This window comes from Candoia aspera, chromosome 8 (assembly GCF_035149785.1).
Source record: "Candoia aspera isolate rCanAsp1 chromosome 8, rCanAsp1.hap2, whole genome shotgun sequence".
NCBI classification, from domain to species: Eukaryota; Metazoa; Chordata; class Lepidosauria; order Squamata; family Boidae; genus Candoia; species Candoia aspera.
Genome location: NC_086160.1, coordinates 36,055,664 through 36,081,405, shown reverse-complemented (window position 1 = coordinate 36,081,405; position 25,742 = coordinate 36,055,664). Strand labels below are relative to the sequence as shown.

Genomic DNA, 25,742 nt, shown 5'->3' with positions numbered 1-25,742 from the left:
TTTGTCATCTGACCCAAGTTTTTTATTGTAACTTTAAACCAATGTTTGATTTTACCAGTTTTGTATTTTTTTAGTTTCAGGACCATTGGGGCTGCCTAAAATTAAAAAGGAATTTTTACATTTTCTTGTTTCCTTTTTTAAGGAAGTCATTTTAATTATACCTTGGATTAAAACAGAAGCCATGCTTTGGAATATATGCATTTTCTTAAACAATATTTAACATTAACCACTGTATATGAGACGTTTAGTTAAAATAGCAAACCAAGGTTAGAGCTCTGTGCACCTGTGCTAGAATTGGAGCTGTACGATTTGAAGTTTTGGTAAAACAAAAATACAAGTTTATCATGTTGTTTTGTGATAAAAAGTTATATTTCATATTCTAATTTTAGTAGTAGTAAAGTGGAAATTGGATTGCATTAATATATGTATAAAAATGTGGCTGTAATGACATTTTACCTAGTGTGTTAACTTCCTATTGCTTCAAATTGCATTTCCTTCTTTACAGTAGAGATAACCTCAGTGTGCATAGAATAGGGCCAAACACTTTTTTTATTTAAATAACAATCTGGAGAGTATTTTTCTGAGATAGATTCCATGGCTATTGGGATCAAGATTATCCCTGGTCGTTTTGTGAGACTACATCTGTGTATTAAAACATAAGCCTTTGTGTTACCAAACAAAGGTTGAGCTGGATTTGCATATACAATCTCCTTTGCGATAAAAGATGTCAGTGCAGATTGTATGGACTTTTGGCCTAAGTGTCCCACATATAGATGTGAAGTTCAGTATATAAAATGTCAAGTCAAAGAATGGAGCAAATAGCTGTTCTCATGCTAATCTCTTACTACATATGCATGCCAATAAAAGATGTTCTTGAAATTTCCTTTATTTTTAAAAACTTTTAAAATTCCATTCACAGTTGCTTATTTATAGCATAAAGTATATTAAGTTGTGGATATATTTATAATGGATTTTATGTTTAGAATTGTCTTGTTTATATAATAAGCCTCATTTCTTCAGAATTGTGGCATACTAGTGACTTAATCTTGTCCCAGTATTAGCTTCTCCACTTGGGTCCACTGGCTGTTCTAATGACCTGGACAGCTGATGACTTATGGACAACTCCAGCCATGTCTGAATAGCAATTTTATAATTTCATTTCAACTTTGTTTCTCTAAGTGTAAATAACCCAGTTTGTTTGGATATCATGTTAAACTAGACTTAGGCAAAGTTGTAGCTGTGGACATCACTGGGTCTGCAGTTGCAGACTGTTCGACTGCCTCCATTGTTTTATTTTATTTTTTGTGCCTTCGAGTCAGTTTTTGACTCCTGGCGACTACAGTTTTCTTGGCAAGGTTTTTTGGAAGTGTTTTGCCACTGCTCCTTCCTAGGATTGAGAGAGAATGACTTGCTCAAAGTCATCCAGCTGGCTTTGTGCCTAAGGCAGGACTAGAACTCACAGTCTCGCAGTTTATAGCCTGATGCCTTGACTGCTAGAGGCCAATCAGGAAATGGACTCACAAGAAATATTGGAACTCTGCTTTCTTGATAAAGTAACAGAATCTTGAAAGCCTGCAACGTTTTCCCTTCCCTTGATTCACCATGGAGAATCAAGGCATTGTCACTTCAAATTTCTTTCTAGCACCTTTTCCCCTTCCCGGGGTTGGTTCATGTTTTACAGTGTCACATTCCTACTTCAAAGTCACCTCATAGTTTTCTGTAGCTGGGCAGCTGGATGACCTTCATGCCCAGGGTAACTCTTGGAAGTACTCTTGATGTACTCTTCTACGTACTCTTGATGTACTCTTCTACGTACTCTTGATGTACTCTTCTAGTGCTTTTTATTCACTCCACCCAAGATTACCACTCACCCTACCACAGTGAGGCAGCATAGCAGGACTAGGTGTGAAGCTGGGCAATGAAGTGGTTGCCTGTTTTGTAAGGAAAACTTGCTTTTTAATTAAGGCTTTCCAGTATTATAAACTAAATGGTGCTTGTTCACTGCTCATATTCTTATCTGGCTATTCAGTCCGCTACAAAAGCAGATATGTGTGCAACAGTTGGATCTGTCAATCTAAATGTTATGAAATACAAGATCAGAGGGAATAAAGTCTTTTAGACCAGTTCTGATAATGTGGACAAGGTTACATGGCAACTAAAAAAAGGAATTACAAAAATGAGAGGAGTTTCATTAACTAAATTTTTGTGTTACTTCTGCCTTTAAGCATATGAATGCTCTGCACCAGTACTAGGTGTTTGTATAATTAAAAATTGGAATAAAGTTGTAGTGCTGCTTTGATTTCAGTTGCATCCATTGAAATTAATATAGCTGTGGGCTTCTGTTCTTAGAAGCTGATTCATGCACAGAAATGGATTCAAAGGTCTGTAGAAGGCTGCAGGGAACAGCTATTATGTAAATGAATGCATGGGAGAAAACTAGGAAACTGCAGACTCAGTAACGTGCTGCCTTTGGCATTGTGATTAAAACTAGGTCCTGGCTCCAGTGTAAAACTTTGGATAGGTTATGTACTGTTAAAAATGATTCTTTATCTGAAATAGAAGCCTCTGAAAACTGGGCAAGTTTTCTCATGCAAAGATAACAATAAGCTCACATATATGCTTGCTGCTGCTTTTAATTAAAAAGTAATAAATATAAACTTTTAAAAGAGTCACTTTTTGAGGGATATGGAAAAAAGTAAACGTTGGCATACAGTACTGTCATGGATGAGCTACACTAGAAACTGATAAGTTAGGGGGAGCAAAGCCCTGCTTATTCTCTTGAACCTCTACTATCTTGCTGATGGGACTGAAATGATGTCCTTTATCCTTTGTACCCAGGTTGGTAGGTCAAGAGTCACTATGATTCAGTGGTTTTTTTCCATTTGAGCTTGTGCTTGTGACTTCAGCAACAGGCAGATCATACAACATACCCTACTTTGTCCTTATTAGAGACAGATGGTAGCACACTACACTAGCTTGCTGAGGCCTAAAAAGAAGAATCAAAATATTCACAATTACAAAAAAAGAAAAGAAAAGAAAAAGAATGGACAGAAGAAGATTGTGTTCTTTTGGATCTGTGGAGCACTGTGATCTTTCCTTATCAGACCATGTCCAGAAAATAGTGTTGGATGATTCCCTTTCAATATTGTCTATGATATTCTATCCTATCCCTATGTTATTTAATATCTATATGGAATCACTTGAGAGATCAGTTAGAGATTTGTATACTATAAATATGCAGTAATACTCAGCTCTGTAACTCTGCATTGTCCTAAAAGGAAGAAATTGGTACTACATTTGATGATGAACTAGATAAATTAGAAAAAAAACCTGAAATTAAATTTGGATAAGGGATGGAGGTACTGTTATTACACTGGAAACTGAACTTGAGAATTGAGGAGAACTCCTAAAAGAGTAGATCCATAATTGGGAAGTATTTGTTGATTGTCACTGGATTTGCAGGAGGTAGCATTTATTTCTGAGGTACCTTCTTGAGTCACTTAGATTCTCAAGTCCCTGAGTGGCAGTTATGCTGTTGTTACTTCCTGCCTTAATTATTGCAATGCACAATATGTTGGACTACCAATGAAAATGTGCATAAATTGCAATTGGTGGATATTTGCCAGTATGTACAAATATATACTTTAGTAATGCTTTCTGTAACATATGTATGTAATAGGTGTGTTCTGATTGCCTTATTCTTCTAAGAAGACGGATGAGGCAATCTTTGATTTCTCAAAAAAATCAAATATAAAACTCTTACAGTCAGAACAAAAAAAGATTATTTAAGACGCAAGCTTTTACAACAACTGTTTAAGTTGATTTTTAAATTAGCGTTATTGCACCTAAGCTACCAAAGCACACGTAGCCATCAGATAATGAATTAATAGACCAAATAATATTATTTAAATGTAAGAAAAAGAACATCTGTGTACATTCACTGCACTTAGCTTATTTCCATTCAAGCTACGTTCCTTGGGAGGAAAAAAGCAATTTGACTCGCTTAATTTATGCAGAATTATACAGCTAAAATTTAAATTTCCTAGATTGCAATATTAATCAGAAAAAGATCTTGATATTTTTTCTTAAAATAATTTGTATAAAATCCCTAGCTATATTAGGTTTATTCATGAAAACAGAATGTGCCATTCCATTTTTCTATTTCGCTTAATTTTGTTATAGAATAAAATATTGTTGTTTAATAATGTTTTTGTGGGTCTCTATGTATAAAAAGTGACCAGCTCAGTGCTCTGCAAATTCCATAAAAATCATCAATAGTAAGGGGAAGATTAGTTATATTGTGTTGTTTGCTGTGGCAACTACTAAAAACAAAAGCAGTGGGAAGCATTTCAAAGAATATTACCTTACTGCTGATAAATTGTCTCATTCCCCCCTGCTCGCCCAGTTGTGTTACCTTGTATGTGTTTGATTTGTTTGCTAGTGCATTTTGCCCACACACTGTCAGATCTGTTTCCCAATTTCTAGGAATTTTTCACTCAATGGTCCTAAAGGATGTAACCTTAAACTACATCTTCAGTAAATGTTGACTCAGTGCTCGTGAGAATATACTTGTTTAGCCTTTTCCCCCCAATAGTTGTATGCAGATTATACCAGCAAGCCTCAACTACTGAAAAACAATGACAAAATTGATTTATGAATGTTGGTATGGCAGTTATTTATGTTCCCTTCATATTCTCAGACACTAATGCAGTGATTTTTAAATTAGCCATTACAGCATAGTCTACATGTAACTGAATTCTTTAAAAAGAATTTATGACATTTGTGAAGTTCAATGTTAAGTGTTCAGAATATTGTGTGGTTTAGCAATAATGTGACTACCAGAATTAAAACAAAAGCAAACAAAAATGGCATTTAATATATGGAGTCTTTATATATTCTCTCATCTAACATGTTTCTATAATTATTGCTATTTTTTTTTCAGTTTTTCTGCAAAAATGCCTAATGGGAAGATTCTTCATTTTCACCCTTCTATTCTACATTTTGGAATGCAGTGAGTATTTTGCACTTTTTCAGAATAAAGGAAAAACAGTATCTAATATCAAAATAATATTTTTAAGAAGAGAGCCTTTTGTCTTTGTTTCCTTCACATTAGACTTATTATATAAGATATTATATAAGATACATTCACTTTTCAGGGTGATAATGAAAATAAAGGTGAATCATGGGTGACAAATACCAAATGTTTTTAATTATGAAGGAAGCAACAGGTTGGCTAACTTCAAAATAATTACAGCTCTTAAGAGAAATATGTAAAATAACTGTATTAACTTGTTTTATTATCTAATTTGTTTACCTACTTAGTGATATACCAAACCATGGTTTGTCATGATGTGATCAAAGCCAGGCTTGTGTGCTACAGTGTCGAGTCTCCCAAGGTTTCTCTCTAGATCAGCCAATTCAGTATATTCAAACAATATTCTTCAATTCTGGTTTGGAAAGCAAATTAAACCAATATTTGGATAATACATTCAAATCAGCAAATTTTGAGAGAGTCATAGTATTGGAAAGGAGAATTTGTTTGTGTCATTCTAAACCATGGCTTGATATTATGTCTGAGTTATTACACATTTATCTTTTTTAAAATCCTGTTGGAAATAATGTAATTATTGTGGAATATAATTTTATGATATTTTATGTTTTGAAACTGAATTGGAACAAAAAGAATGATCTGTCATTTTAGCACTCTCCTACTATTTCCACTTTTCTTCTTTCCCTAGGTTACTGGGACTGCCCAAAGCTAAAATACTCTATGCTTACAACCCTAATAAGGATAGAGACATTCTAGTGAATTCAGTGTTTACAACGACTAGACATTTTCATGTGTCCCCTGCTCATAGCAGAGTGAGTATTGATCTATTTTTGAAAACTATGTTGCAGTAAAGTGCCAGGTTTAAACTTTTCATTTACCTGAAGCTTTAGCTAAATGGTCTCTTTTTTCTACTTTCCAAGCCACCAGCCTGTTCTTCATCTTGCCGCATATTCTACCAGAATGAGTTGGATGTGCCCTTGTGAATATTTTAATTGTTAAAAAGAAAAAAAATCAGATCTTCCCCAGCCCAATGTGTCTTAAAGGGCTTTAAAAAAAACTTCCTTTTTTTTACATTAGCAGTTGGGGGGGCATTGGCGGGTGTAGTCATCTGTATGTTCAGTTCCATTTGTTTATAATCACCTTCTAACATTGTTCTTGTGATCCAGATTTGCCAAAATGGCAATGGTTACATTGGTAGACAGACAATTTATAATTAAAAAATGAAGTCACATCCACTCAGATTTGAAAAGTCACATTGACTTGCCGTTGTCACATAAATAATAGGAAGAAGGAATGCACTGAAGGGGATACAACTTATTTTACAATACATTTCCCTGGCAGGAAAAAAATAATAGAGCCTTTCTTCTGTATCATTTGAAGGACAGACATTTTGTTGGAAGAAAAAAACTTGCAACAGAGAGCAAACATAGCACTTAGAAAAGAGCAAACATTGCTTGTAAACAAATACACAGTTGTGAATAGAATATTGTATTTTATCAAATCTACATAACACTTAAACATAATTCCTGTTATATTTTACTTACATGTGGTTGCGGAAAAAATGTTAATAATATAGCGCATTCAGTATAAAAGCCCCATTTATAACAGAAACTTTGGTTTTTGTTGAGATCCAGTGACTTCTAGCAATAACTGTTATATCACAATAATTTAGCCACTTTTCTGGAGTTTTAGGATACCAGTCATTTAATAGCAAATGCAGAATTGCTCGCTGAGGGCAGCCTGAGTGGTGTATGACGATAGGCGACATTAGCTCCAGCATCCAAGAATGATGTATGAGTCCGTTCAAAAGTACCGATGCAACTGATTCGCTTTCAGTATATAAACACATGCATAAACACCCTTGTATATGTATCCATATCCGTGCCATCAAAGGCATCTAGGTGTGCCAGTGTACGGGTCTTTCTGTGAGGCCACAAAATACGATAAAAGATTTGAAAGGGTTAAGGGAGGAAAAGATAAGCTCATTGTAAGCGGAATACTTGATATCAGCGTTATTCTTCTCCAGATCAAGATCCAAGATTCTATGCTTGAGCTCAGATTTTTTCTATGCCCAGCATAGCTATAGATTGTGGGCAGACTGCAGTGAACTGGTTCACTATTCAATATCTGTGTTGTTATAAACGCTGCTGCTGCCTTCTCTGCAGCTACAGTGAAGTCTCTATGCATTAGTGCTATTTTCTCAGACTGAAACACTTGAAATCTATCTCAGTTTTCTGTGTCCTGAAAATTCCCATCCCCAAATCTCAAATTGTGAGTGCAAAAAGTTTATAACATAATAGCACAAGCTGTAGGGTGACAGCTATGTGTGCAGTAACCAAATTATTGAAAGCTGAAGTACTAAGCCTTCTTTTGTATGGTACTGCATGTGCAAGGGCATCACTGCTCGAGGAACCCTGCTGCTGAGGCCCACTGGGGGCTCTGGTGGTTAAAGGACTTGCTTGGCCTGACCGAAGGTTGAGCCCTTGACTCCGCTTGTAATGAGAAACAGACACACTTTCCTGTGGAAGAACCACGTTATGCCTGATATTCATAACCTTGGTTAAAAGATTTTAACTGAGAAGTATATTTATAACTTTGCATTATTATATTCACATTTTTAAAGATGAAGATGAGTTGACAGCATGTTACTGTTAGCAGTCCTGGGAACATACTACAAAGTTTTTTTTTCCCCTTTTGTAAAGCTTAATATTTTTCCTGTTATAAGCATACGATGTGAAACTTGCAAACAGCAAGTTTGTAATGTGGTTTCCTGGACATCAGCCCCTGAAACATAACACCAACTGCATCTGAAACTGCAGAGACTGCATTGCTCATACGAAAAGTATGAGCAATACACACACACGTGTGTGTGTGTATAAATACACACACATATACTGTATGTGTGTATTGCTCATACTTGTAGTCTCAATAGGCTAAGCATTACCAGAACTTGAGAGCAGTTGCATTAATGAAACATTTAAAATATAGTTTGTAGAGTTTAAGTGTATGTTTTCCTATTGCAAAATAAAATATATTTTGCAATGCAGCCCCAGTCATGTTTATTTTGAAGTAATCTGATCGAGTTCAATGGGATTTGCTCCCAAAGTATAAGGAATGCAGCCATAGACAGGGTCAACATTTAGGTATACCTAAAATGTATTAAATTGTTTTTCCATAATACTTCCTCCCTACCCCATCATGCCACAATTACTCTGAAATTGACCTGATTTCAGGGGTAGTTTGTTAAGTTGCAGGTTCAGTTGCTGTTGAAGGGCATAAGTCAACAGAAACCAAATATATGGAAATGTGAACCTATTTCCATAGATATTTTTGCATCTTGTCCTTAATGTTAAACGTCATTTTTTAAAAAAAAACAAGCATCTTTTTTATAGTAATTTTATTAAAGATTACAATTTACAACAATAAAAACTAACACAAACTAAAGAAAAAGAAAAAAATAGAAGGTGCAGAAAAGAAAAAAGAGAGAAAAATAGAAATAAACTAAAAATAATATAGTAAAGGAAAAAAAGAAATATATAAAGGAGTGACTTCCCCCTTCATCACAAGTATAAACAATTTTAGTAACTTACCACCTTCTCTTGAAATACCACAAATGATCTCTTCTTCCCATATCCATCTCTTACTGTGAGGTTTGAGTCGGAAAACGAACTTATCCCGGACAGTGCAATCCTGTCTTCGGCATCAAGCCTCGTTGTGCAGATCCAGTCAAGTCCAGCCAGAATTCCAGCTTCAGGTCTTATCTTGCAACTCCAATCCAGCCCAGCCTTGCTTCCAGTTCCCAGTCTAGTCTCGCTGCCTAAGTCACGTCTAGTCTTGCCTCTGCTTCCAAGTCCAGTCTTGCCGTTCTAGTCCAGCCTAGCTCCAAGTCAAGTTCCTTGCCTTGCTCTTCCGTTCCAGTAAAGTCCTGCCTTGTTTTCAGATCCAAGCCTTGCCTCGCTGCTCCAGTCCAGCCTAGTATCACTCCAAGTTCCACCTTCTGCCTTGCTGCTTTGGTTGAGTCCCATACCGCCTCTAGAACCAAATCCTGCCTTACAGATCCAGTCCAGCCTTGCCTAGCCTCTGTGCCAAGATCAAGCTCAGCATCTCCAGTCTCCTTCTTGCCACGTGCATTTGCCTTCCCGGGTCTTGCTGCTTCATTGAGGGGGTCTTGCCGAGTTCTGCCTAGCTGTTTTGCCTCAGTATTCATCAGTTCCTGATCCTTCAGTCTTGCCTAGCTTTCCTCCTCTGACTGGGTGGACCTGATTGATTGTGTCTCTACTTTTAAGGACTTTATTATTGTAAATAGTTGATTGAAATGAAAGAATTTTAAGTAATCCTGCGTGGCCATCTTGTAGTCTGAACAGGACACGTACCTATAAGCAAAATTCCAAATTCTTGTTATTCAGTTCTGATCAGCAAAAGCCCATTAAGGGTTGCCTTAATGGCAGATGACAATGTATCTGTTTTGACCTTGATCAAATAAACCAACTTTATATTCCTTCCTTCCTTCCAACAACCTTGGTCTTTAGTCCCTTCAAATAATGTCTTAGAACTTGATTTCTTTTCATTTTTAATTTGTCCCTTCCCGCAAAATTCTTCAAAGCTTTAACAAGCCTTTTTATAAATCCAGTATAGGAAAATTATCCAGTTTACTCTCTTGGTTTGTTATTTGTATATCCCTTTTAATAATTAAGACTCAGCTGGTTTCCTTCTTATGTTTAGTGTAACATCTTTTTCCATTTTGTCATTGTTAAAGCCTGTCATTTTTAAATCCACTTGCAAATCACTTTCAGTCTTTATGTCTAATACTTGTTCCTCTTCCATAGCATCTTTTAAGCACTGTCTTATCTATAGAGGCAGACACTCTTAAAATTAACTTCTGAGTCCATTGTTTAGAAATATTCTTCAATATGTCCAGTGTTGAAATATTTTACTTCATTCTGTAAGTCAAGTTTGAGTGTTTTTAGCCTGGATTAATGTATGAATGCATCCATTAATGTATGAAGTGGTGTTGGATCAGTCATGCAGTTAGGGTTTGTTAAACCGCTATGCCTGCAGTCTTAATAACAGTTTGATTACAGTTTGTGAATAGCTAGTGGCTGAATTCATGCCCAGTGCTTAGCCATAATCTGGGTTTATATGTTTTTTGGCCTAGCTGTGTATGTGAACTTGCCACTGTGATTCATAAAAATGGTTTATTGCTCAGTGTTATGGGTAACCTAGCCATATTGGTTTATCAAAGCATGGTTAAAACAAGTTGTGGCATAGCATATGTAAGCCCAGACAATAGAACATCAGTACAATGACACTTTGAAGGCAACCATTTCCCCCTATGGGTTACAGAAGTACAGCGTAATACTTCTGAGAGTTGATGTCTAGACTAGATGAAGGGGTGTGCAAGTGAGTGTATATTGGCTAGCTTTATCATAGTACGGCAAAGAGGCAGTGGCAATGCCTCTGTAATTTATAAGTCTGTAATAAATTCATGGCAATTTCAGTATATTGAACATCAGATATTTTTTGTTTTACTTGTAGGTGATTCCAGCAATGGGAAAAATTTATTTCAGAGTACTTTTTCTTCCAGTAGAAGAGGGCAGTTTTGAAAGTTCATTATTTATAAATACCTCATCTCATGGAATATTTTCATATCAGGTAATATCAATTTACCAGCTTGAGATACAGAAGATACTTGTTTTCAAATGATGGTATAGTGGGCAAACAAGTGAAATCTGCCAAAGCTGCGCTGTCTAAATAAATACAATTTGCAGAACATTGCATGATGTGCAAGAGATTGGAAATTAAAGGTGCCTGTTCCTCTGGTCTTAGCTACCATGAAGGGATTCTTCATTAATGTTGGCGATTCTCCCCTTCAGAAGGATAATCTTTATGAATTTTTGAAAATGATTTTTTTAAAAAAAGAGTAGTTTTGTAGAGAACATTACTATTTGATATTCACCTCACATAATTTTAAACTCTGTGATACTATTTGGCCTTGATTTGTTCCTGCAAGGTATGAGGACACAATCTAGGTTTTATGTCGGACTCGTGCAAAGGTGTAGGCAGTCATGATGCCTCATTTTTATATTTAATTGAGGGAATTGGTCTTACTGGGGCTTCAGAAACTGGCATGAGTAAGGAGTGTTTCTATGGTTTGTACAGGCACCTCTGGATTTTTGAGCAGTTCTGCACTTGAGCAAGGCAGTCCCAGTTTGCTACACACTCATTCCTCTCTTTCCTACCAGGAAACGTAGCAGGAGTTCTTACTCTTTGTGGCTCCCTTGCAAAGGGTAAGGACTCCGTTTCCACCAGAGTGGGGACCAAGGCATCACCTCATCTGAGAATATAATCTCTTTGTTGTATCTCTAGTTTTTACACTACTGGAGAACTTGGGTAAAATATAGCACTTTGGTGTGTTAAGGGCAGTTTGAAAAATGTAATTTTTAAGAGAGGATACTATAAATAGGCATTCATGCAAACAATACATCTTTAAACAGAAAAATATAAGGAGTCTTTTAAATACTACAAAATACACAAACACTTAGAAATAGCTTCTTCCTTTCAAGAAGCCTGTTTGTAGACAATGCTTATGCATTGTATGAAAATTTCCTTTGCATTATTCCCTCCTTTATTTCTTTTCAAATAATTAAAGAAACGAAACAATTGTCTGACAGAAGAGAAAGCTATAATTTTCATCCTGATTTAAAAAAACCCCAAAAGCAGGCATATTTTCTGTCCATTTATATTGCTTCCCTTTCAAATTTTATTGAGGAAGGGATTTTTGCAATTCTTGGAAAGAGAAGAAACTCTTATTAAAAGGGAAGAAGTCTTCTTTTAAATAGGTCACAAGAATGATCTCAGCATGATCTCCTGGGAGTTGGGTAGATCCCCTTTTTCAGGGATCTCATCTGGAGAGCTACTATCCCCATATCCTGTTTATCTGCCTAAGTAGCAATAGTTGAAATCTTACCTACCTTGCAATTGTGTTTTCTCAGAAATCCATCTTACAGACTAAAATTCACTTTTGGAAATCATGTTTTACTAAACTTATTATTCAAAAAATATTTTATATTTGTTATCTTTAATTTGAGGGTCATATGTACAATTCTGATTAAAAATTGTGGAAAGAAGTGGTACCTTATTAATACCCATTTGTGCTCTAAATGTATTCATTTGTAATCAGTGTGTTGAAAAACTTAAGCGATATATCGATTTCTTGGAGATGTTCATGGTGCCATCCTTTGCATAAAATACGTTTTCTTTTTAGTAGAGATGTATTTAGCAGTATTTCGAGTTGAGGCATTCAAGGGTGCTTTGGATCTGGTGTGAGTACCCTCTGTATACCTGTGGGCTGCTCCCTAAAGGAGTGGCGTCTTTTCCTGGGCTTGCATGGTAGCTGTACCAATTTAGGAAAATAGAAGTTTGAGTTCAGGACATGTTAAACTGCTGGGCAAGTGACCCATAGTTGCACCTTCTCATTGACCCCTTAGCTAAAATGTATATTTCCCTGTGTAGCCTGTGTAGCTACTGTGAGAGCTTAGAAAAGCTGTTGCTTCTCTACTTCCACTTTTTAAATTACAACCATGTTTTGTTTTGTTTTTTTGTTTGTTTTTACAAAAAGTTAGAGCTAGATGGGGTAGCTGGTTCGAATATGTTGAAGAGAGCATTATATTGGATATTCCAGTAATAGATAAAATGTGTTGCTGTACGTCCTGAAGTTGCAAGTTCGGCGGTTCGAGACCCTGCCCTCAGCCCAGCTCTCGCCGACCTGGCAATTCAAAAGCACGCAAAATGCGAGTAGATAAATAGGTATCACTTCAGCAGGAAGGTAACAGTGTTCCGTGACTGTCATGCTGGCCACATGACTGCGGAAGTGTCTTCGGACAACGCTGGCCATGAAACGAAGATGAGCACTGCCTCCTAGTGTCGGACATGACTAAATGGAACCTTTACCTTTACTTTTATGTCCTGAAATATATATATGAATTTGTAATGCTAATAAGGTACAGTAAAATCTTGATTAAACATATCATTATGGAGAAAAAATAGCGTTCATTTAATCTGAAGTTCTGTTAAATCTGAATTGGCAAAATTTACTTCATTGCATCATCGACATATTTGCATCATTTGTAGTCATTTACATCATTTGCATAATTTTAAAACAAATTATGCAAATAGATGCAAATAGCAAAATAATAATTATGTAATTGTGTATTTACATAATTTTGTAAATTACATCAGTTTTCTGGACTGCTTTGAAAACAACATAATATTGGTGTTGATTAGGGGAATAGATGTAATGTCCAAAATAAAATTTGGTCACTTGCATCTCAAGTTTCCTGAATGGAGGTCTGAAAAATTGAGGTTTTATTGCCCTAAATGTTTACCACTAACAGTATCTTTTCACTATTGTAACATACCATTTCATTTATTGTTGGAATAGCTTTATGTAAATTCATTTGTAAAAACATTGCAATTCTTTAATACATTCATTGTTGGAAATAGTCAATATAGAATGCTGTTTTACACTAGGTATTTGGAACTGGAACTTCAGAAGCTGTTTCAGAAGACTCTAGACAGGAGTTAGCAAATACTTATTTACTGCTTCCACATATCAACAGTATTCAGATCTCACAAACACTGGTATTGTATACTTTTAAAAAGTAACTATCTCAATCTCCTGTATAATATTAAGTGCAGTGTTAGCAAGGAGTTTTGAATGTGACTATCGATTATCTGGAAAATGAAGAATGGGTGATGTGTTGACATTTGAAAATTCAAATAATGAGTTTCTAACAGGTGGGAAAAGTAACCTTATTGATCAAACAAATAACCAAAAACTAAAGGGTCAGGTTTTGCAGGCAAATGTTTTTGTTGCACTGAGATTTTTATTTCTTCCTACTCTGCTATTCTAAAAATAAATAAAGCTATCCGTTTTGCTTTCTCATACCTCCATGCTTTAACATAATTCTCACCCACCTGAACCAGCCAATTTAAGCAGGCACAATTATTCCTGACATATACCTGCTTAGTATATATGAGGCTGTCAGAGAGAAAAGAGAAGCATTATATGAGTGGATCATATATATTTGGACTGCAACATTTAAGAAGCGAACACTAAATGCTGTTTGGCTAACTTGACAAACCTGGTCATTTTACTTTATCTCTTATTCAGTTTTTTTTTTTAAAGATCTTTTCATCTTGTTTGCCAAGAAATATTAATAAGGATTTCACTACATTGATCACTTCTGTTACTCATTCATAACAACACTGACAAAGTTAGACCAACTTAGAGTTATTCTAAAGCAGTCTTAAACTCTTTCCTGAGGCTTCATGAATCTGGAATTCCTGAGGCTGCATGCATCTGGAAGCTCCAGAGGTTTCTAAAACTGTTACTAAATTGCAATATGTAATGTGAAAGATGCAGAGAAATTATTAAATTCAGGACTTGGGTAATCGCATAATAATACTTAGTTTTAATTAAGTTTAAATACAAATAATGTGAGATGTATTTGTTTAAGCTATGCTCAGTACTTCATGGGCTTATATCTGAAAAGCTAAGTGTGACCTTCAGCCTGGAATGGATCTTTCTTGTGGTATTTGTCTACTGAATAGCTCTAATAGAATGACCGGCAGCTAAGGGCCATTTTATGATAGGTTGTTAACCAGAACTGAATTAATTGATGAGCCTACTGACAAAACATTTCAGAGCAAAAAAAGGCAGGAGTGCAAATTTCAGCACACAAATCAGTGTGCTTTCCCAGATTGTTTTTCTTTCATGAACTTTTTCTGTTTGTGCCACTGTCTTTAGGAACTTTGGACAAAATAAAAGTGCCTTGAATTCTGTAGAACATAAATACCAGATTTATTAGAATAAAGCTTGAGGGCATGACTTGCATGATAGGGGTTGGGATTACTATTTTGCAAGTAGAAAAGAAGTAAAAATGAGAGCTGCAGACTACTATGAATTTTTCTAATAAGGGTCTAGGCTATTGAGAAAAAAAAGTGCTTTCTTGGCCATTTTATGGATACATATGTTTATACAGGACAGGATCCATTTTCAAATACTCTTAATAAACATAGAAAAAGGATGATAATGAGTTTAGGTCTTAAACGAGAGGATTTCATGCAAACTCGATCACTGGCTCTGCAGGATGTAGCAGAAGCAAGGGGAACAGGTTTGCTAAAGTAAATGTGGTAACTGAAGTACACTAGCCTTAAATATAGCAAGGCTGCTTACTCTGTACCATGACAACATAAACAGTTCCTAGTTTATTAAAAGTTGCATTGATTGTGTTAGTTGTTATGCTATTATTCATTATACTCATTTGTTAAACGCTCTTTCATGGTAAGTCAGAGTTTAAGTGTAGGGTCTTGCTGATTCTCCTGTACTGCATTATAACAAAACCAATAATAAACATGCATTTGGACCGTAGGTATTAATATTTCACAAAACGTGGTGGTTACAGAAAGAATTTAAGATCTTATAGCTCCCCCTTGTGGAAATCTAAAACCTTTGAGCTTAAGAATAAATTGAAATAGCAACAATACTACTTAAATTTATTAATTTTATGTTATATTTTTATAATAATTTACTGTATATTTTGGATGCCAACTCCTTAATAAGTAACTGACTAGAATCTGATTTGAGACCATAAGACTGCAAAATTATAAATACTTTATAAAATGTTTATTATTATTTTAATACAAATAAATAATATAAACTACAGTATTAAAAAGCATACATGCCATTTGTTTCTTATTAAGATGTCTGGAATTACATAGAAATGTTCTTAAATTATGTAAATGTCAGGGAGCATGGACTAAATCATTAAATATATACGGATATGTATATGTATATATCATAATATTAGATGGAAGGCTTCCATGATCAGCTTGGGTCCAGCAATTGGAGGCCCCAATTTCTCATTTCTGTTAGGAAGCCTAGGCTTTTAACAAAATAGGAAGTACTTGTCTGAACTTTGACACAAGCTTTTGTTCTACTTAGATATTATCAGTTTCTCCTTATTTTCCTCTAGATTTCAATTTCTTGAACTACTTTATAAAACTACTGGTTATGTATTTTTTTCAGGTAGAAACTAGGAATGTCAGTCATGTAAAAGTTCGCCTTGAATGCAGTTTACATAACAAATTGTATCATTATTTTAAGGTATGGCGTGTATGTTTGCTCTTAAATTTGCTTTTAAGACTATCGGCATTTTATGTATCAGCAGTAAGTTGAGCTGCTGTTAGGTATGGCTTGAACCAGTCCTGATTCATGGTTCAGGCAGACATTAGCATATATGCTGAAGTTATCTTTGCAAAACTAGTTTTTCTTCTTCATCAGCTTTAGGTCTCTTTCAAGTAATATGTGGCCTAAAGTGAGTGCTCCAGTGCCCATTTTAATTTTTATTCATGAACATTATTAGAATAATTTAAGAATTACTCTTAAACATTCTCTTCTGTGGATAATTAGCTTTGTTAAGCACAGCCACTATTATTCTTTCTCTTCAGTTTCAAGCTGGATATTACCTAACATAAATTTATGTGCTATGTTTGCCTTGATATTTTCTTGATTCTGTTAATACATTAGGGATCTTAAAGTGGTGTAGGCACAGCTATTCCTTTTATTGAAGTGACACTAGGGATGTGCAAAACTTGCCATTCTAGGTTCTGGGAACCGAATGTTCCATCCCAAGAACAACTGGATTGGTGGTATTCAGAGGAAGAATAGAACATTACAGAATTAACCAGAATGTTCAGTTCCCAGAATCAACTGTTTTGCATATATCCATTGTGATACTAATTTTCTTATGTTTACCACTCCATCAATGAAAAAAATAATTTGTTTCAAGAACTCTTTCTTCCTGGATTACTTTTATGAAGGAAGAAGTCAATATTGACGTCTAATATCACACTAGCAAAAGGTAGCACCTGGAGGCCAGCTTTCCTGATTCTCACCTCTTTAGGAGAAGGTGAAGGGGCTACTCCTAAATAATGGAGGGCTTTGGAAGTTCTAGAATGAAGGACAGTAAGCTTCCAAGAATTTCCTTCTGCCAATATAGTGTTGGATATCAAACAAAACTCTTTAACACTGTGCTGAGCTAAGGCTAAAGGCAAACAACAAGTCTCCTCCCAATTTTACCTATAGAGTTTTGAGTATATGATACATTCAGCATTGGTAATGAGTGGCACCTTCAATACCATCTGAGGGCTGGCGGGTAGTTTAGCAATTGCAGGGCAGGCTAAGGTATTCATAACTCCACTCTTCAATAGAAGAGAACAGCGGTGGGATCCTACTGCTGCCCTATTCGTAGTATGAATAGAGCCTCAAGTAACTGCTTTGTTCTGTACTACCTTTGCTTATTTAATATGATCAGACTCTTCAGTTCCACTTCAAATTTGCAGGCTGACTTCTAGATCCAAAAGAGGATCTAGTGATATTACCAATAATGATATTACCACCCTTCCCCTGCATGCCTAATTATATATAAATTAAAAATGCAGTTTACATATAATCATTAGTTAGACATGATTAAACTTAAACTAGTTTCATGGAAGTAACATAATATGTGTGAGACTACTGTCCTTTGGGGTATCCCTGCCAAAAAAAATTTCTTGAGCTAGTGTATATCATACAAGAAGAATGCCAGGAGAGCATTCCTTCACTTGTCGCACCAACAGTTTTGTTTTCTTGATGTGGGTAACTCTCATTTTTAAGACTTGCATTTACAGGCTTTTAATTATTCACCTGTGATCATTTTTGGATTTTCCTTTCCTTTTATATTAGAATTGTTGCTTTGCATCCAATGATCTGCTGCTAGAAATAAGTTTAATGGTCCGAATGAAAAATGCGCAGCATGAATTTGTGGATCTTAGACAATACTTGCTGGAGAACCTCTTTGTAATTTATGTAGCAATGGATAAAACACAGACCTCAGGTAAGGCCAAGATATATTACCATTTTGACTTTATTTTTTTATACTAAAGTATAATACTATGGTAGAGAGTTTACATTTGATTCTGGTTTTATTCTTTTTGTATAGATGGTTCTTCAGTAATCTTGTATGTATTACATTCGGGGAACAACCTTTTGTATGTGCAGGTAATTTTTTTCCTATATTACACTTTTGTGTTTAATAATGTTTTTTTTACGTTACACTTTTGTGTTTAATAAATTGCTCACAAATTCTTGTTGATCTCCTTATACCTAGGTAGTTATACTATGTCAAACTGTGAGTTTTACTGAAAAAGAAATTGGGACAGAGAATCTCCAATTCAAGGAACGAAATGCAAATAGGCATTCTTACCAACATGTTTATGATGTTGAACAGAACATTCCTTATTTCACATTCTGGTTAAGAAGCAGAGGCTAACCCAGTTATTTGAACTAGTCAAAATTAGAATTTAAATGCTGAACTAGGTATACAAGGAAGGAATGTCCTGGAAATTAGTAGGTTGAAAGTCTGTATAGAAATAATAAATAATAAAACAATCTTGTCCCCTTAAGCATCTCTTTCTCCGGGTGACCTGTTACCCTTGGGAAAGGCTGCATGATTCAGTAAGCCTTTATCCAATAAAGCAAGAAATGAAAAGCTGCCTGCTGATTTCTAACAGGTTAAGGAGGAAGGGAAATGAATATAAGATTTCCATTTGGGGAAATATTTTTCTGTTTGCTGTCTTTATGCATAATTAGACATTCCAACAATCCCTTTCCATTTCTCATGAAGAAAGGGGAAAAATCAATAACTTCCAATGAGTATTGAAGAGAGATTAGGACATACTGTTTGTGTAAATCATTAGTGAAACAATTTACACTGCAAGTAGGGAGTGGAGAAGTGGTAGTTAAAAAAAAACAGCAGTATTTTGTGGATCTGCACTAATTCTTAGTATAAAGCTGTTAACAGTCTTGAAACTAAATTAATGATTTTGTTCATCAGTACCAATTCAGAATAACAATTCAGTTTATACAACTACAACAGTTAATAGGTATTATAGTAATATGATTTGCTTTCTTGCAGGATGTAAAACATTTGACACAGGAAAAAATATTTTCAGTGCTTTTTGAGCCAATATGGCTGCCATCGTTGACCATGAATTTCACAAAAGTAGCTTCTATTATTTGTAAAGGTACAGTATTTGCATATAGGCATGCATATAGACATATAACAAGTTGCCCTGAGGTAGGTATCACTTATTACTACTACTGATGTGTAGTAATAAGTGATATTTTGTGGGTCTGTATAGAAAGCCTTTTTGTTTAAGCTAAAGCTATTTTCATTTTAAGCATTTTTGTCTATCTTTCTAATAACACAATAATAAAAGAGCAAAACTTACTAATGTAGCTTACTTTATAACTTGGCTTTTTAAAGAACATTCCAAGTATATCTTCCAAGGATCCATGGTCCTTTTATTAGGTCTATTAAATATAAAGCACATTATATCACGCTATAAAGTATGTATGTGAAATACACGTGCATATATATTGATAATATAGTCTGATCGTTCAAATGTGCCTCAAGTTACTTGTCTTTATAAAAGAGTATGATAGAAATAAGAAATTAAAGGGATAGGACATCAGTATATAGTGTGGTCAGGCTGCAGGAACAATGATACTTTTTGAGGTAGCTATCTTACTTGAAAATATTTTGTGTTATGGAATACATTATTTTTTTTCCCATCCCTAAATTCCAAAGTGTATGTTCTATATCTATATAGTCAAATGCATTATCAGTGTGTATATTTTTAGTTTTGAATTTCAAATTCAGATTTTGAATATGTACAGTATATATTTTAGTTTTGAATTTCAAGAGTTAAAAAAGCATGAATTGGCTGCAATACTGCTACATTCAAATGTTGACATACCATCATGAAAAAGAATTAGTCCAACATATGCTTTTCATTAGTTTTCTTTCCAAATATCCAATTTCAGTCACCTGAGAAATTGCTTCCCTCAAATTTTAAGGGTTTTTTTCCTTTCCTTTTTTTCCTTTTTGTTTTTTAACGTCTTTTCTGGGTCTTCACATCCTAGTTCCAAACATTTTACAAGTAGCAATGATACAGATACAATTTAATGAGTTGATACACCAATAATTTTCTTGAGAAACTGTTAGGATTTTTACATATACTGTATATGAAATGTATGTGATGATTAGATTCCGTTTTTTTTTTGGCATAGGTACACTATGTGGCCATGAAACCAACCATGGAAGAATTAATCTACTGGACAGAACAACTTTGCTAAAGCCATGTCTTTTGCATCCAGTGATAGAAGGGTGAGTTTTTAATGCAAACATGTAATAACCTACTGCAATGCAAAATCATCAAAAATAGAGGAATGCATATTCTCTAATTTAGAATTATATCAGATATCATAACTCATTTGACTTGATTTCAGAACAAACGATTTCCAGAGGATCCAGTGGGATGTATTGGTTTTGTAATGAGTCATTTGGAACAGATAGATTCTAGTACAGATTGAGATTTAAGTTGCAGTGTTATATCAGGAGGAACAAAGAAAGGAGCACACAGTTTCCAGATTCATTATTTTTCCTTTTTTTTTTCTTTATTATATTTTGAAAACTCTTGATACTTTATGTTGTTTTGATACAGTGATAATTATACAATATTAATTAAAATTATTGACACTCTTTACACTTAATGCTGCATTTTATCCCTGTAGGTATTTTGGCATTAATCCGTTTGCGGTGGTATTTCATATAGAACCACATCACAGTATTTCAGCATCTTGGTCTGTATGGTTTACAAATAATTTCGATTTTAGCATTATGCTAAATGATGTCTATGTATCAAGGCAAACTAAGGATATTCTACAGGTAATTTTTTTACTTCTGGTCTCACAGTGCACTTTTCCTCAAATGAATATCTGTATATAACAGTGCTTTCATTCAACCCAGCCATATCTCCCTTTCTTTCTGTAATTTATTTGTGTGTGTGTGTGTATTCATTCATTCTACATAAAAATACTGAAACTCTGTGACCAGTATAAATCATGAATATTTATATAAAGTATTTATGGTTAATAAATACTTTTCCTAAAAACTGTATCGTAAAATATAAATTTAAAATTCAGTTCAGTTCATCCTTCACAAACAGTAATGCACAGTGCTATAACTATAGAATCTCATGCCAAATTGCAGTGACAAGTATACCAGATTTTGCAATAGATCTGGATATCATTATTGATTTATCAGCTAAAATGAGGAGCAAACTACCAAAACTCTACAGTAGTCAAAAAAGGCAAAATTAAGTCCCTGGCAATAAAAGGAATAAAAGGAATAGTGAAGAAGAATATGACCAATTGATTCAACTTTCCCCAGTGAACATAAACGGAGAAGTTCCTGCCAAGGGATAGTATTTTATCTTCCTTCTAATGTTGATGGCAACATTATCTAACCAACTCTATCGAAAGCTCTCCTGTGATTTGTGTATTGGATGTTAGTAAGATACAAAGCCCATGAAAAGGTCTGCTAAATAAATCAGAGTGATACAGTTTGGGGCCTTGTTCCTCCTAATTTATTTTGACATTTGGTAGCTGACTGTAAAGTAAACTCTAGCTTCCTTATTCTGTTACAGCTTCTAAAATGCCCCTAAGCATCAGCACACATTTTAAAATTTATCCTACTGGTGCCTGAAATTGTGAGGTACCAATGAAATTGTGAGGATGTTGAATCTTGAACCCATAATCAATTTTGGGATTTGGGTAGATTTGAAGAAGGTATGCTTCATGGGCTTGGCTTTATGGACTTTCTAGGTATGGAAGAAAATGGTCCTGCAGCAGAGGGAAGATAGATTATGCTATCCTGCAAAAGGTAGCAGGACACACATGCTCTTTGTTTGCTGTTTTATTTTCATACATACTGGAATTAGAATCAACAGATGTGAAAAGAAGTAGTATTTGTATATGTTTATGTTCTATCAGCTTAACCTGAAGTTTCTCCATCAGGTTATGAATTTCACAGGAGCCCGGACCCTACCTCCTGGCTGCTGGAATGTGTTTTCCTTGAAATACCACATACAGGAATCCATAACAAGTTTATTTTCCAGTGTTTTTGTGACTACAAATGTGGGAGTGATATTTGAGATCCCACTACAGATTTATTCTGCTTTGTCTCAGGTACTATATTGCTTTAAATTTATATATTCAGGATTCATTGAGTAATAATATTATTTCAGAAGTGATACTGTTTCTTCTACTGGCAATTTTTTATCTATGGAATTATTCTCCATAAAATATAAAGATAGGAAAACTGTTTATGACCTAACAAATAGCTCACATCTGGAGAAGGGGCTTCCCATCTGGAGAAGTATATAAATAAGATTTTCTGGTCACCTATTAATGTTTTGGATTTTAACTGAAATAATTTTTTTTTGTTTTTTAATTTATTATATTGCCACCCATAGTCAAAATGTTTGAGTTGGACAGCCATATAAATTCCGTTTAAAAGATTAAATAAATGGCTAATTGAAGCAGTTTATCCTGAGTCTGAATTAGACTCAGGATTTTCTGGACCACTTTGTATTATAGTGACAGAAAATGAAAGCTTTAAGGGACAGGAGTCTACAATCTCCATGCATCTTTCTAAAATTCAAATAGTACAATTTTTTTAAAAAGCCAAAAATACACACATTTTTAAATCATGTCTTCTATTTGTATTTTAAAAATTACTGAAATACGTAAAAAGTAAGAATGAACCATAGTGCAAGCTGGCTTATATTTAGAAACTTATTTTTGCAAAATATATAATTTAATATATATTTTTCAATTATTTTTCAGCAAGGAGAGACTCATTTTGAAGCCATAGCACATCATGATATGTACTGTTCCTTGAGAATGTCAGATAAAGGTAAATATAGAAAAAAATAATGGTTTAATATGTTATCCTAACAGATAACATATTAAAACATTACAACTAGCATTCATTTCTTTGCATCACCAATTTATTCTTTATAGATCTCAGGAATCTTCTGTCTTCACTGTTTAACATTTTGTAATACAGAGCTTTAGATTTTTGAAACAACAGCAACAGGAAAACAGGGTAATGCAGTGCATCAGAGGAAAGGTGAATCAGATGCTGCATCCATTGGGAGAAAGAGAAACAATAGCAAAGGGGTGTGTGTGTATGCATAAATCACATGTATTAGAGAAAATTTGTTCTTTAACCTTTTTTAAAATATATATTCTTTGGTACTTTCTTGAAATCAGATGTTGATCAGAGAAGAATTAATTAAAATTGTGTATCAGTATAACTGAATATTGCTTTAATTTTAGCAAACCATCTTTGGGAAAGAAGTCTTTCTCTGGACAGTTCTACATGGAATGTGGATTCTGATCTTGCATATGAACTCCATGAAAAATGGCAAAAAATTAAGCAGAGTGAAATTTGCAGGTTTGCATAATAAATTTATATTATTTTAATTTTAGCAATAGAGGGGCCATGGTGGCTCAGTGGTTAAAGTGCTGAGGCAGAGGACCATTAAGGTTGGCAGCTCGGTAGTTTGACACCCGAGAGCGCGAGCGCATGATGGAGTGAGCTCCTGCCAACTTGTCCCAGCTCCTGCTAACCTAGCAGTTCGAAAGCATGCAAATGCAAGTAGATGAATAGGTACCACTTTGGTGAGAAAATAACAGGGACATGAAAGGAGCCCACACGGGCATCCCCTGGGCAACGGTGACATCACTGGCAAATCCTTTCAATACAGAAGTGCCTTGGTAGGTGCTTCTGACACGAAAAAAATTAGCAATTTTGTCTGCAGCTAGAATCATGGCTTCTAATTAACTTTCTGTATGTGACAAAAATAATCTTAACTCAAATTATGGAGGGTAAAGGCAAAATGCTTAGGACTCAACTATGGGTAAAATGACAGGTATAGACTGCAACATACTTTTGTTGACTTAATCAGACCATAGACATAGGCGGAAGGCTTGGAAGACAGTCTAGAAGTAGGTCCTTACCTGGTTTTACCAGGTGTTCTCATTTTTCCTTTTCTCTTATCCCATTGTCATCTTTTTTGTTCAGCCACTGATGCTTGTGGTGTCAAAATTACAGTCTTCACTTTTTTTATTCTTAAAAATATTATAAACGGTGGAGTAAATGAAGCATATTTCTTTGGATTGTGACATCTAGCACCATGTTGGTTTTCTTCAGTTCCCCTCATGGTGAAGCCAACATAATGGTTCATATCTACAGGAAAGAAAAGTATAAACATTTGAAAATGGAACCTCAGAGGTGATGGCAAAGATTGACCCTCCTTGCATCTGGCTTTGATAAATAGGATTAAACACCAGTTTCTGATACTAAAGAGGGATTGAATAATCATTAAAAGCAATAGTGAATACTGGATAGGGAAGAAGGGCTAATAGTTAACATTTTCAGCAACACTTGGTGGTAGTGAACCATTAATAAGTTTCAAATCTATTTTGTTTAATGGATTTATGTCTCCAATGATAATTCTTTTTTTAAAATGTGAGAATTAAACTCAAATTATTTAAAATATTCCCCAAAACAAATATATAATTTATATTTATATCAAAACATTAAAGTTCTTGACCCTTGTTTTACAATTATTACTATCTCAACAGGAGAAATCTTAGGGAAATTATTCAAGCTACTGCTGCTGCTTATGAAAAAAATCCTGAAGAAGAATCATCTGCATTATCTTTTCCACATTTGGTGTCAGAGGTTGGTCTTACATTGAACTTCAGTGCAGCTGCACCGATGAATAGCATGGTGAGATGATATTTATATCATACATTAACTTGATTTTGGAAAAAAAAATTCTAATGTTTGGGTATTGCATCAATTTAAAAGTTTTGACATTAAGTGCTTTGTTGGAGAATTGTAGAACCAGACTGAAGCCAATCATTCAGCCTTAGCAGATTGCACATTCTTCAAAATTGGTTGAAATGAAAATATTTAGGTTTTTATAATCATGTAAAATATGGTAATTAAGTTATATATTTGTAAACATTTGAGAAAAAAACCTAAGATTTTATAACATTAAAAAATATTGTGCCTCAAAATTACATATTAAGAACTTGAATTCTTGTATTTTAATTATTTAGGTAAAATATTTTACACTAAGAAACCCTTCACATTTCCCGGTTACATTGCAACTCCTGCCTCTGTCCTTCTATCCTGATCCTCAAGCTCCACTGAGTCTACTCAGCAAATGGTAATCAACATAGCTTTTACTTTATTATCTCTGATTAACCCATCTAAAAATGCTATCCACGTATCTACTGAATATGTGTAGTGGGGAGAATGCAGTGACATCCATTAGTCATATATTATATTTATGCCACTTGAAGTCACTCTGGAATAGAACAGATTATAAATAAATAAACTCTGTAAGTTGATTAAGTATATCAAAAAAGTGTTTTTGTATGAAAGTGATAGAGAAAAAGGAGTGACTGTATGTGTAGCTGTGATGTATTAGGTCTTCTGTGCTCTTTATGGCCCCAGTTGCACAGAGTTTCTGATTCCACTTGCTTTTCCTTCCATGGAGCATGCAGAAATTGAGAGTATCCTGGGCTTTTCTCCACATAATCATTGATTACAGCAGTGGGCGGGGCCTGGAGAGGCAGAATGATGAAAGTGACATTACAATGAAGCCTTGTCCCTTTCGTGCATGTGTTGTGGTGACGAGACACTGCTTTCTTCATTTTGACAAA

At 34.7% G+C, this 25,742-nt stretch overlaps 1 protein-coding gene and 1 non-coding gene across 8 annotated transcripts in view; both read left to right on the top strand.

Moving 5' to 3' along the window:
- TMEM131L (transmembrane 131 like) overlaps positions 1-25,742 on the top strand; it is a 62,111-nt gene that overhangs the window by 15,502 nt on the left and 20,867 nt on the right. For 5 of the 7 annotated variants that reach the window (XM_063310535.1, XM_063310531.1, XM_063310530.1 and 2 more), the window contains 15 exons: positions 4,943-5,011; positions 5,739-5,862; positions 10,586-10,702; positions 13,580-13,690; positions 16,140-16,217; positions 17,838-17,988; positions 18,094-18,152; positions 19,069-19,177; positions 20,226-20,322; positions 20,730-20,883; positions 22,014-22,184; positions 22,845-22,914; positions 23,340-23,457; positions 24,651-24,798; positions 25,134-25,243. In XM_063310535.1, the coding sequence (XP_063166605.1) occupies positions 4,943-5,011; positions 5,739-5,862; positions 10,586-10,702; positions 13,580-13,690; positions 16,140-16,217; positions 17,838-17,988; positions 18,094-18,152; positions 19,069-19,177; positions 20,226-20,322; positions 20,730-20,883; positions 22,014-22,184; positions 22,845-22,914; positions 23,340-23,457; positions 24,651-24,798; positions 25,134-25,243 (1,686 nt within the window). The remainder of the gene's footprint in view (positions 1-4,942; positions 5,012-5,738; positions 5,863-10,585; positions 10,703-13,579; positions 13,691-16,139; positions 16,218-17,837; positions 17,989-18,093; positions 18,153-19,068; positions 19,178-20,225; positions 20,323-20,729; positions 20,884-22,013; positions 22,185-22,844; positions 22,915-23,339; positions 23,458-24,650; positions 24,799-25,133; positions 25,244-25,742) is intronic. The other 2 variants (XM_063310533.1, XM_063310532.1) reach the window with 2 other exon arrangements.
- Positions 15,174-15,304, top strand: LOC134502482 (small nucleolar RNA SNORA66). The gene has a single exon (XR_010068446.1). It is a non-coding gene; the product is annotated as a small nucleolar RNA SNORA66 (small nucleolar RNA).